We start from the raw sequence: 13,773 nt of genomic DNA on the forward strand, positions 1-13,773 counted from the left end.
CTCAGCAGGGCAGACAGCAGGTGGGAATCTGGGTCTAAAAGTCCTGACTTTAGGTGAGTATTCATTTAATGGACTCTTTTCTAGCCATATTCTCTTGAGAGAACCTTACGGTTAGTTGATGGGGTATTTAGAATCCTTGTTATAGCCTCATCAGTGACTGACCTCATCAGCCCCATACCTAGCTCCATGATGAAAGAGGTAAACTTCTAGGAGAAGGAGGTTTCTGGATCAGAGACAGTCATTATCCTCCACCTAGCAGCTAACACAGGGCCTGGAACATGGAAAGCCCTCAGTAAATGATCCATTGAATCAATGTTGGTTGAGAAGTGAGAAAATGAGTGGCCGTGTGAGAAAGAAGTTGAGGAGACTAAGTCAATATGAATCAAATAGAGGATATTGCAGGACTGGGGTTTGTGCTTGAGGGAATAAAGACCGTTGGGGTTTGGGGAAGAGGAGATTCCTGCAGGCTGATGTTCCTGAAAGGGCAGGCCTCCCTTTGCAGTCCTGGCTCTGATTCTCACACTCCGTCAGTGCTCCAAGCCAAATATCTGGGGCTTGGAAGGACCCCACACTAGGGAACTGTGCCAATGGAGAATGAAGGCAAAGCCAGAGTTATGATCATACTGGGCCTGGTGCCTAGATCCTCACAAAGAAAATGTGCTCTTCAAAATAAGTGATTTTCTGGAAAGCAAAAAAAGTCTGCAATGCTAATTTGTATCACAAATAGCCAGCCAGGTAGATGGACAACATTTTAAGAGAAAGGTATCCAACGAAACAACAGAAAGTGCTTTTTTGCACGTGTGTGTGTGTTTTAGATATTCCCCTTATATCTCTATCACAAATACATGCCTACATTTTTTCTAGATATTTTAGGTTGCACTACTTACATTTAATTTTAATAATAGCTAACACTTTTTGAGGTTTTCCTACATGCAAGATCCTGTTGAATCCATATGACAGTCCTTTAATGCAGATCATATCATTATCCCTATTTTTCAGATGAAGAAAATTGAGGCCTAGAGAGAAGGGGAGTACATTGCTCAAAGTTATACAGCTTCTGCGTAGTATAGCCAGGACTCGAAATTAGACAATCTATTTCCAGAGCCCACTTAGCTACTGTACTAAATCAAGTTAATGCTTTAATTCTTACCTGTACAAAGTGAAAGAGGAAGAATTTGTGCCATTCAATTGGAATTTTTGCATCCCTGACTCTTGTAAGTACCTATATTGGATTGAAATACCTTCTTTACCATAGTCTACATATGAGTATACACATACCTATTTTTTAAAAATTTAATCTACTAATACCACACTTCTTCAAATACTCTAACTTTAAAATATTTAATGACAAAAAATCAATTCTTGATTCATTTTTCCTTTGCAATATCTCATTGTCTAATTTTGTCTATTTTTCTGGATACCCTTTGTAGTAGATGTCAGATTTTAGAAAAAGACAAATGCCATTTTGATTGGCTTTTCCCATTATGTTTATAAATTAGAGGAAAATTGAGAAATGTATAAGAGACAGTCTTTTAGAAGAGAAAATATTTCCATTCATGTTTCATTTATTTATAAAGAATTGTACTTTCTTTATATAACTGCTAAACATTTAGCTTTATTTAAACATTATATTTTGGGCGCTTTTTGAGTGAAATTTTTTTCCATTATATTTTCAGAATGGATATTGCTGTGATGAAGCTGCGCTGAATTCTTGTTTCAGAGAGACCTTTCAGTGATTTTCATACAGCAAACATATACCTCCTTGATAAGTAGTCATAAAGCCTCCACTCTTCTAATAGTTAAACCTCTTCTTTTCTAAAAATATAATTTCATTTTTTTTGTTAAAAAATTTTAATATTTTAAAAATATTTAGATAAGATTGATAGGTAAAATAAGAATACAAAAACCGGCAATAATTCCACGACCCAGATAGCACTGCTAATACCTTGATGTTGTTCTTTCACATATTTTACAAAACTGTGATTATGTGTACTTGGTGTTTTATAGCTTGACTTTTTAACCTGGTAATATAGCATAAAGCTTTTTTTTACTTATTAAAATACACTTTTATAACTCATTGTTTCAATAAATATTTCCTGAACATTTATTACATGTCAAAGCTGTGGTTGGTGAACACAATGGTGAACAAGATAGATATGGTTTCTGCTCTAAGGAGCTTACAATATAGTGAAGATAACAGACCTCAAACAAACAAACTAACGAACAAATAAGAAATAGAAGTAGTGGCTAACACAGAGCACTCAGCAAGAACCAGACACTGTTCAATAAACTTGTACCTATTAACTCAGTTCTTAAAACAACCTTATAAGGTAGGTACTGTTATTAAACCCAGTTTACAGATGAGTAAAGTATAAGAATGTTAAGTGTCTAGTCTAAACTTGCACAGCTAGTAAATGGTGAAGCCAGAGCTGGGATTTGAAGCAGTATTTCTAGAGGTCACACTCAATCTTTATTTTATATCACTTTCTATTACATTAAAAATATTGAATTATAATACATTTAATGCAGGAAATAAGATACTTTGCTAATGTATATAAGGGAAGGAGGGACATATTTCTAAAGGGGTGGTCAGAGTGTATTTTTTTCTGGAGGGCGTATTTATGCCAAAACTTTAAGGGTAAGAGGAAGCCAGACACTCAAAGAGCTGGGAGAAGACTGTTTCAGGCATATGGGAAAGTATAAAAAAGAACCCCATGTTTGGATAGAGCTTGATACGTTGGAAGGAAAAGAGAAAAAGGAAAGAAAGCTAGTGCGTTGTAGGGAAGGGAAAAGAATTTTACTTCTACTCTTCTAAGTTCTTCTGGCTGGACTAATAAATTAACCTGAGACAGATTAACAGCAGAAAATGACCAAATTTGTCATGTATGTGCATATGGGATTTTCATAAGAGAGTGAGACCTGAGGACACATTGGGCAGTTGGGGCTTATGTGCCATTCTGAACTAAGGAGAAAAAGGCAGGGGTCTGAGATTTCAAAGGGAAAGTAGGAGAGTCACAGGTAGATGAGAAAGAACAAACATGCGGTAAATAGATTCTTGCTGGGCCACACAACCAGTGGGACACAGAAGGGAGTCCAACAGACTTTTCCTGATTCTTCTCTATCTGCCCCACATAATTTATATTATGCTAAGGTGATAGCTCCCTTTCTTTAAGGAGATTTTTCTACCAGAATTTCTTTAGGCAGCTCAAGATTCTTTCTGAGCCTTTCATTTTTTAAAAGTAACCAGTTTTAAAATAATATCCTAAAAAAAAAACAAAAAACATATTTTGGAGTTGCAAACTCTGCCTCCCCTCAGTGTCCAGAGTGCAGAGAACGAGAGGGAGAGTGCTTCAGAGTGAGGTGGGAATGGCAGGCAAGTGCAATATCATTCAGGACTTTCTTGCCCACGAAAGGAGTGTGAATCTGATTCTCATTTCATGTGGAGTGTGAATGAGAGTGTGGCGAGGGTAGAAGCCAAATCAGACGAAGACCTCTGCAGCCATTCTACAGAAAGATGGTGTTGTCCTTGGACTAGGGTTCTCCGTAAGGGCATAAAGCAAGAAGTGGACAACAGAAACTATATTTTAGAGATAGAGTTTAGAAAACTTTCTGATAAGATTGGATGTGCAAGATTCAAGGAAGAGAGAATTGAGGATTCATTTATTTATTTGGCTAATATTAATTGAACACCCCAGTAGGTCAGGTCCTCTGGTGCTGGAGTGAGGAGGTGTTCTCTATACAAAGCCCTGCCTTCATGATGTCAGTAGGCACCAAGTAATATAATTTCAAGAAAGGAAGAAGCTAAGGAGAAAGTAAGGAGGGTAAGGAGACAGAGATCAACAGGTAGCTTCTTTTGGGTGGTAATCAGGAAGAACATCACTGAAGAGAACATTTAAGCAGAGATGTGATGAATGAAAGGAGTTAGCTGTGACTGGAATGGATACTCAGGAGTTGGGTTCAGGGGGTAGCCATGGACCAAATTATTAGGGCATTTTAGTCTTGGTAAGGCATTTAGATTTAATTCAAGTATAATAAGTTGACTTTAGGTGTTTGGGGGTAAAGAGGTGAGGTTGATTGATCTACATTTTATTTTTATTTATTTTTACATTTTATTAAATTTATTGGGTGACATTGGTTAATAAAATTAAATAGGTTTCAAGTGTGCAATTCAATAATACATCCTATGTATATTGCATTGTGTTCATTTTTTAAAAGATTATATTGACTACCTATAATGTATGCACGGACAGTGATTTTTCTTTATTTGTAATGCAATGCCCAGCTTAAGCTTTGAATTCCCAGACATCCACTTCAAAGAGGCATCCACTTCAAAAATTGCAGTCTCCAAAAACACACACTGCCAGCCACAAGGTTAAAGAGCCAGCACATTCCCCTCTCCTCTGTTATTTCCTTTGTTTTAGGTATCATTGTTGATTTTCATAACTGACCATTGGGCAGCTTGTTTTTTCTCTTTCTGTGATTTAAATTCCTGCTTTTATGTTTTAAGTCCATCAGTAAAGAATTAGCCCTTGAAATCCTAAGCCCCTACCTACCCTTGACCCCCCAAAAACAGAATCCCAGATCCGCGTACTCTCTCCCTCTCTCTCTACCCGTGACCTCACTGTGTGGCTCCAAATGTGCCGTGTAACTTGCAAGAGTTGTAAGTTAAGAGCTTTGTCTTTTTCAAAGTTTCCTGATGCTTATTGCTGAGAGTGTCTTGCAATCATAATAAGAACCACGGGGCCAGTCCAGCCACACATTGGTTACCGATAGGCTGAGACAGGAACAAAACTGTGGGACATAGTGACTCTAATGGACCCAAAAAGGTGCAGATAAACCAGCTCTCAGGCTATTGCAGTGTTGAAAGTACTGAGATGATAAGATTCACGATACACTTAGAAGAAAAAGCCCATAATGCTTGTTGATAAATTAGATATGTAAAGAGAGGAAGCAAGAGCGATTCCTGTGTTTTGGGCCTGAAGAACTGGTTGAATGATAATCTTATTAGAATAGAGAAAGAAACTAGAGGGAATGACAAGTTTGAGATTCCTTTCTGGCATTAATTGTCTTGACTGTAAGCTTAGCTGAGATCTTGAAGACTGGGCGAAACAGATTTGTGAAGACAGAGTTGAGTTCATTCATTGTTATATATAATTCTACTTATCAGGACAGCAAAGGATTCTAATACGTGCTTGTTCTACATTCATGAATAAAAATAACCTAAAAATAAAAGGCCAAAGTGAGAGGCAACAAGTGTTTATTTGTGATCAAAAAGAATTGCAATTCTGGGAAGCACTGATTCAGGCAGAAACTCAAATAGTGTTCCCATTAAGAGGTAAAGACAAGGGGTATTTATGAGGAAGGGAAGGTAAATAATTACATGATTAGAAGGAAGAAATTTCTATTGGTGCATCTAAGCTAAATTATTCTTTGGCTATCCACTGTGGTGTTCATTCTAAAGAATGTAACTCACTTTTAGTCCTGTAGTCAGGGTATCTGCTTTCCTGTTAGCTTTGTAAACAGTTGTTTGGAATACAATGTTGCTTTGGCCCAGTCCAAACGTTATTTTGCCCTGTTTGAACATTCCAAAGGTTTGAGAAGTAAGGCGCCCAAGGCAATTCCTCTGAGATGGCGTCTCCAATTCCATTTTATAATGGCAAGAGCCTAAAACAGGCTGATGTATTCATCTTCATAGTAAAAGAAAAATGTATAATTGCTGCAGAGATTAGAGACTTTACCTGAGGGCCCCTCCTGCTTGGAGTGGTCAGAACAGTGCCTGAGAGAATCTATGTTTTCTGTTCTTACAGTCAAAATATGTCCCCTTCCAAGTGACAAATATCCTCTTCAAATATATCTTAAATCTAATCATTGTTCAGTCATAAAGACCTAAAGTCAAACTGTAACTTTCTTATAATTTCTCTGGTCTCACTCTGATCCTCTGAGAGTCGAAATTATCATTTATCTCTCTGGGAGCAACTTTATTTGCAAGTTCTTGGAAAACAGGATGCTGTCATAGAACCGTGTGGATGGGTTGCTCTGGTGGGCCTCAGAGATGCAAGCTGCCTATGAAACCCCAGTGAGGCTGGATGGATAAATTATACATATCTTCATTCTGTTCATATATTAAAGGAATCTGTGGTCTTGATTAGGCCATGGTCAGTAGACAATAATTTAGTGGAAGATAGGTGACTAGAATCAGCACTTCATAAACTAGTTCTACAGCCGCCTTTTTACTCAAATATATTCATTGATCAAACTCAGGTAGTATGGTTTTCAACAGTGAAATAAGCTGGTGTAAAGTATGTTTCTAGATAGGAATATTAAATTTTTTTTCTATTGCTATTTGACACAAATCATCGAACCTCAAGCAGGTGGTGGAGATCTCTGCCCTCCCCCCATTCATGTTTCAATTGTGACCTCATCACTGACATCGTATCCCTAAGACTGACCCTGGAGAAGGGCAGCTGCCACCCTTATGGGAGCCAGGTGGCTGCAGGGCTACACTGGGAGGTGGGGTCTGTAGGACGTGGGTGAGAGGACATCACCGGACACCTACTGGGTCCCTGCCTCTACGTGTATTCAGTGCTACATCTAGGCTTCTACAGGTCCTCAGGTAGCCTTGATTCCACTCTCAAGGAAATATGGCACAGGCTAGAGAAGAAGCAGGTGACAGCCGCATGGTGTCTGGTCGGGAGCCATCATCACATACCATCAGAGTGTCTGTCAAGACCCCGCAGGACTGCCAGGAATTTATGCTGGCAGAAAATAGCAGCGTCCGTCACTTTAAGAAACAGATCTCCAAACGCCTTCACTGTGACACTGACCGACTAGTGCTTATCTTCACCGGAAAGATCCTCCGGGATCAAGACATACTGAGCCAACGTGGCATCCTTGACGGAACTACGGTTCACTTGGTGGTGAGGACTCGTGTGAAAGGAACTCTGCCCAGTCCTGGAACTCTGCCAGACCCCACAGGCCACTGCACACATCGTTCTGAACCCTCCAGCTCTGAGAGTGCTGGGATGCTAGCCAGGCTAGGCCAGCTAGTCCGGAGCTCACCTGATCTGGCTGACTTCTTTGGCCAACTGGCTCAACTCCTAATGGCTGCACCTGAACCCGTAGTGCAGTTCCTGGAAGACCCTCTGGTTCAAGGCCTGGCAAGTGAGAAACCAGCCAATACCAGCCATGTTCCTGAATCCTCAAGGCCAGTACAGAAACCTGAACCAGTTCCTAAGGCTCTAGAAAACTTGCAGAGCCCAGCCCGGCAACAGGAGCTCCTGCAGGCAGACCAGCGGGGACTAGAGGCCTTGAAGGCAGTGCCAGGTGGTGATAATGCCATGCGTCCGGTTGGCTCTGATATCCAGCAGCTCATGCTCTTTACTCTGGCCCCACTGGTTGCTTCCAAAGGCCACAACCCAGGTTCAGAACTTTGCAGAGAAGAGGTCAATGCTCACAGCAGTACTGACACCACCACTGCTGTCCCCACAGCCTCCACCTCTGCCAGGCCATTGATGCAGGAGGTCAGTGCAGGAGTAGCTGCTCAGTCCAGGGGCATGTTCTCAAACCAGGTCAATTCAGGGTGCAGGACCGGTATGCCGGACTCATACTCAGGTCAGGATCTTTCCCCTGATGATGGCCAGCAGCCCATAGGGAAAGCCACTTTAACCAGTCAGCTGAGACCCTCACCCTCTGCCTTGCGTAGAGCTTTGCATGTCCTCCAGCAAAATCCAGCTCTGCTACACCAGCTGGCCACTGGCAGCCCCCTGCGACATCATATACCACTTCTTCCCATCCTCACGAACCCACGAGCACTGCAGGCATTGATACAGATAGAAAAGGGCCTGCAGATACTGTCTAGGGAGGTGCCTGGGCTGGGACCTTGTTTATGGGGCCCAGGTAGACCACATGGGGCTACAGGAGCCCCTGAAACCAGGGGTGGAGGACAGGGTCACAGAGCCGACCCTGTGCAACCCACTTTGGCCGTTCTTCAGCTCCTTCATGCACTGGCCAATGCCTGCTCTCAGTCTACCCAATCCCCACTCTTCTCATCCCCTCATACTGAAGGCCGCTACCAGCAAGAACTGGAGCATCTGAAGGCCATGGGCTTTGCTAATCATGATGCTAACCTGCAGGCCCTGATGGCCACAGGCGGAGACATCCATGCTGCCACTGAGAGGCTGCTGGGGGAACCAGAGGCTTAGGTTCCTCCAGCTGATGGCCACAAAGCACCACCCCATGGAGAGGGAGGAGAAGGAGGGGGAAAGGGAGGGGAGGGGTAGTAGCTTATTTTGAGAATTCCTCCCACTCAGATCATGTGCACACTGGAATAGCCCCTCCCTCACTGCCCAAGCCTGTTCTACATTAAAAAGATTGCTTGGATCTCATGTGTAATGTCGATTTTGGGGGTAGGCGGGCAAAGATAATTTTTTTTGGCGGTGGGGGGGGGGGATTGATCATGTTAAATGGTCTTGGGTGTGGGTTTCACCTCATACCTCAGAGTATGTCCTAAATTTGAACATGAAGTGGGAGAAATCCTGAGTTTTATTTCAGTATTTCGCTCCTGCTCAGCTGGCAACCTAGTTCCCCACTAACATTGCCACCATCACCACGAGCCATCTCTGTTCCAACTTTAGAGTCGCTCTGAAGAAATCGTGGCTTTTGGTCCCCCAAGAAGCCGTGACATTCTTTATGGACACTGAAAGTCACCCATTCTTTGATCGTGTTTCTGTCTTTAGGTCCAGTCTCTTGTTACTGTAGGAACGATTTTTAACTTCCCCTCTCATCCTTTGACATTTGCCTGTGCCAGGATCCTGTTCTGCGGTCCATCTCGACTACTTCTGAAGCTTTGTGCTCTCTTCCTATGCAGGCTTCTTCCCTTTATGCTGCATAATGCTTAATTCTGCCACCTTACCTGTTACTGACTTTTATCTTTCCTTTTATCTCTGTATTACTCGAAAGTGTCTGCCCTTCCAGTGATCATGTTTCAACATCGTCTGCGGAGACCTATCTCCAATATGGTGCAGAACTTTCTCAGAACTTTCATCCCTCATCTTCCCAAATTTTTCCTCATAATTTTATATAATGACTTTTCTTTCTTTAAGCTGCTTCATTTAAACTATTATCTTAACCACTGTCTTATAAAGTAGTGCTTCCAGAGAATTAATTTATTAATCCTTCAAAGAGTTTGGGCATTTCCCTGCTTCTTGCTCTTACTTTTATGTTCATGGTTTCTAAATCTGAGTCTGTTTGTACTTTCCACAGCTTACTAGCTCCCTTTGGGTGTCCCAGAGCAACCCCTGGCTGAGCATGTCTAAATATAGCTCAGCATCCTTCCCGTGACCTCCATTCCTACCTTAAGTCCTGTGTTCCCTATGTCTTAGTGATAAGTCTTCATTACTTTCCCAGTCCACTCATTCTCTTCTATAAACCTCTGCTCTGTCAGTGAGGTGACTCATAGCACAGGCAGATGGAGCATGCCCCATCTGGTTTATAACTTTCCCAAGGTTACATAGTTTGTGATTAACAGAGATGAAGAAATCCAAGATCCTTGATTCTAGAGTTTGGGCTCTTAGCTTTACACTGCCCCACAGACAGAATCAATCAGTTCTCATGAAGTTTTTACCGAACAGAGGCAGTGAGAATCCAAAGTATGAGGCAATAGTTTTTTGCAGAGAAAGTTTTTTTTTTCCTTAGTTAGCCAAAAAAAGAAACTGGAGACAAGGTTTAGATCAATCTGCCCTGGACAAAGGCTTGAAGGAAATATAAAGAACGAGGTTAAGAAGGGGCTATACATATTTATTAATTTTTAACTCGAGGGCTGGAATCAGATAGTTTTGGAACTAAGTCATCTAAAGTAAGGAATGAGGAAGGGGCAAGAGAGAACAAAGAAATTCCATTCTGGCTAAGTTTGATTAATCAGGTCTGTGTGTGTCCAAATTTTGTTCCTGCATCACATCTTTCTTCTTGATGGACCCCTTGCTTCTTAATGGGCTCCTGGTGGTAAAAGCAGTATCATTGCTACTTGAGTTCTGTGACTCTTGGTTCTACTGTGCTCTTAAGGTCAGCTTAGGGTCATTTAGCAGCTAACTGCACCTGCCTAAGTCTCTGGGACCAGTTCAATCTGGTGTGGTCTCGTGATCTCTGGAGTGCTGTAAGGAGGTCGGTTTTTATCTCCTGACAGACACTTAAAAAAAAAAAAATAGAGGAAAGAGAGAAAAAAAATAAAAGGAACAAAAAAGAAAAGGCTATTAGGGTCTGGTTGCAGTGCTAGGGTTCGGTTTCAAAAGTCAATGAGCAAAAAGTATATCTGTGCTGCCCTGACACAGGGTAAGGGACAAATGAGCTTTTCAACTTTTTAGGAGTTTAGAGTCTCATTTAGAGAGGAAAAGCTCAGAGAATAAACCAAATCATCATAAAGAAATTACCTACACCTACTTATAATAGGCATAAATTGAATGTCTTCCTCATTACTGTTATGTGTTATTAGCATATCAAAATCAAATATTGCAGCAGTCAAATATGCAGAGAGAGGTGGTAGAAATGATGCAGGGCTGCAAATTCCCCTGGTGGGGGCAGGGGCGCTGGACCAAGCCCTGCACCCAGAGAAGAAGAGGATGTAGAAAGAATTCAACACACACTCCAAAGTTAGTCAAAAGGAATGTTTATTGGAGAGGAGGTAACACTCCACAGTCAGCGCATAGTCTTCTCCCCATGGCAGAGAGTGAATCCAAGACACAGAGGGACAGAGACAATAGAGACGAGGACAGTGAGAGAGAGTGTAAAGACATTGAGAGTAAAGGCAGTGAGAGGGAATGAGAGAAAGATACAGGGAAGATCACCGAGTGTCCGGGATAATTCGATTTATATATCATTCTTTAGTTCCTGTAAACTACAATTTAAAGACTTTGTTTAATCATTTCCTTTGATATGGACATACAATGAAGAAAGGGAAGGGGAAGAGTATATAGTATGAAAAGGTAAAAATATGAAGGTGGAAGGCCTGCTGGCAGTTCCTAGCCTTTAATCCATAGGTTCCCTAGGTTTTAGCTATAGGGAATGAATGATTTTATTTGTGTAGGGCAGCTACTTAAAGACTGTTTTTCCTATTTCTCCTTCAGGGTGTGGGGAAATGGGTTGTTAGCAATCCCAGCAGAAATCTTCCTTAGTTCTACAGGTGTCCTCCTGGCCTGGGTGCAAGGCGGATCAGCATATTGCAGTCTCTGAAGATAGCTTGATTTAACATTTTAGTTCTCTTGCCTCTTCCCTACATTAGAAAGAGTTTCCTCATGTTCAAAGGAAAGGGTTTATTTTTCTTTTTTAATCCTGCATATAGGAGGGGGAGGGGCGTGGAGAGAGAGAGAGAGAGAGAGAGAGAGAGAGAGAGAGAGAGAGAGAGAGAGATCGAGAGAGAGAGAAGACAGACAGACCTGGGAGTAGTGCGATTGGTGACTTTGGGGAGAGCTTGGCAGGGTGGCTCCTCAGGGCCTCACCAGGGCTGAATCACTTAAAATCTAGTTCGTAGGGTCTCAGCACAAATTAAAAGAGCTGGACTTAGGGCACAAAGAAACAAGAATATCCAAGATGGCAGCATTCCCTGGTTAGGTCCATTGTAAACTCTTCTCTGCATTTTATCCATTGCACTGACTCATATGCCAAAGCGTGACACTTCTCAAAGTGGTCTAAGAGAAGGGTTGCTTAGGGCACTAGCAGGGCCAGGCTCACAGAGCTGGCTGAATCAGTTGCACGTGCTTGATGATTTGTGACTTCTGTCTATCCTCAAAAGTCTAATTCCTTTTACGTGTGGATTTAGGAATGGATGATCCTGAACACGGTGTTGTGGTGATCAGGGAAGTATCACCTGGGGACATATTGCTTTCTCCTGTTAACCGCTAACCCCACTTTACTTTAGTCTTGAGTTAAAACTGATTGAAGATTCTTGCCACACACACACACACACACACACACACACACACACAAACTCATGCACATGGCACAAGGACATTTTCAGAGCTGATGGATATGTTTCATACCTTGACTGTGGTCATAGCATCACAGGAGTGTGCATATGTCAAAACTCATCAACATGTACAGTGTTCGTATATCAATTTTACCTCAATATAGCTGTTAAAAAACTGATTGTGATTGATCTATCACTGTTTCAATACAAATTGATTTATAAAACCACATATTTTTTGATCTTGGTCTAGTTTTTGAGACCCCTAGCAATTTAATCTCACCCAGCTTCCTCTAGCGCTTCCAGCAATCCTTTTTGTTGGCTACTTCCTGCACAGTTGTCCTGTCTTGCTTTCTCTTCCACTCTCTGCTTTTTACCCTCATTGACAATACATGTAACAGTCCAGGTAAACAAAAAAGGAAGTTCTTTTGCTCTTTTTCCTCTGAGCTTTTCGGAGGCCACAGAGAGGACTGGCCCATGACAGCTTCCTGAGTGTGAACTTGCCTCTATAGCTAGACTTGGAGTTTTCCATGACCAGAACCGACAGTTCTCCTTTTGTTTCACCCATGGGCTTTATGATACTCTTTGGACTAATTGCATTGCTCAGTAAAAAAATCTTCTCTTCTTTATCCTGATCCTTGTGGATGTGCCTTCACCTGATCAGCCCAGTGTAATATAAAGTAAACAAAAATCAAGTTATTAAATATCTGTTGTGTGCCAGACACTCTGCTCGATACTTGATATACATTGTCATTACTCATCACAATAGCACAATGAAGACATCAGTCAATAATTTATTAATTCAACAAAGAATATGACACATACCTATATAGTCCACAACATTTTTTATTATATTTAATGAATACTTATTAACTATATGTCAGAAACTAACGAGACTCCTGCTGTGATAGTTTTAGAATGCTAATGAATAAATTGATCAAGAAGTAAATAGATAAACAGTACAGATTATTTTCAGTTATGCAGATATTTTTATTGAGCGCTTGATTTATGTTTGGCACAATAATAAACACTTTACTGAGGCTGTGGTAGATTAAGTGATATGCTTTAATTTATGCAGCAACTAGTAGATAGGGAAGTTGAAGCTTACTGCTATCTGGATCCAGATATCACATATCTTTCTATTATAAAATGCTGAATAATACATGAAATATTGTCCATATAAATGCATGACCTTAGGATTATTAACCTCTTTGAATCACAAGCTTTTAATTTAAAATGCAAATGATAACAACCATATTTTTGAGCCATTTCTAGTACTATATCTGTGGACTTATTTGTGTACTTTTTATTTAAAAAACTTTATTTTTCAACTACAGTTGACATTCAGTATGATTTTATATTAGTTTCAGGTGTACAGCATAGTGGTTAGACATTTATATTATTTATGAAGTGATCCCCACAATTAGTCTAGTGCCCACCTGGCCCTATACATAGTTACTACAATATTATTGACTGTATTTCCTATGCTGTGCTTACAGCCTCTTGACTATTTTGTTTATTTGTGTTTTTTAGAACTGAGGTTATTAAGGCAATAAAAGACTATTTAAAAAGGCACTTGGACCCTGAGCAGGCTCCCTTGAATCCTTAATAAGGAACTGCTTTTTGGCTATAATGAAAGGGACCTCAAAATGGAAGACCAAAGAGGTGGAGAAAATATAATTTTAATGAGCACTCTTTATATACCAAGCACTATGTAAATAGTTTAGAGTTGTTATGTGACATAGTTATAGCAATATAATATAAAACAGCTCTAAGTAAATTATAACATGGCTAATAATATTTAGAGAGGTTACACAACT

At 40.8% G+C, this 13,773-nt stretch overlaps 1 protein-coding gene across 1 annotated transcript; it reads left to right on the forward strand.

The window, feature by feature from the left end:
- Positions 1–6,641: 6,641 nt before the first annotated feature.
- LOC102889495 (ubiquilin-3) lies at positions 6,642–8,201 on the forward strand. The gene has a single exon (XM_006915735.1). It carries the CDS (start codon positions 6,642–6,644, stop codon positions 8,199–8,201), a length of 1,560 nt encoding a protein of 519 aa, XP_006915797.1.
- Positions 8,202–13,773: the final 5,572 nt, after the last annotated feature.

This window comes from Pteropus alecto, unplaced genomic scaffold (genome assembly GCF_000325575.1).
Source record: "Pteropus alecto unplaced genomic scaffold, ASM32557v1 scaffold395, whole genome shotgun sequence".
Taxonomy (NCBI): Eukaryota; Metazoa; Chordata; class Mammalia; order Chiroptera; family Pteropodidae; genus Pteropus; species Pteropus alecto.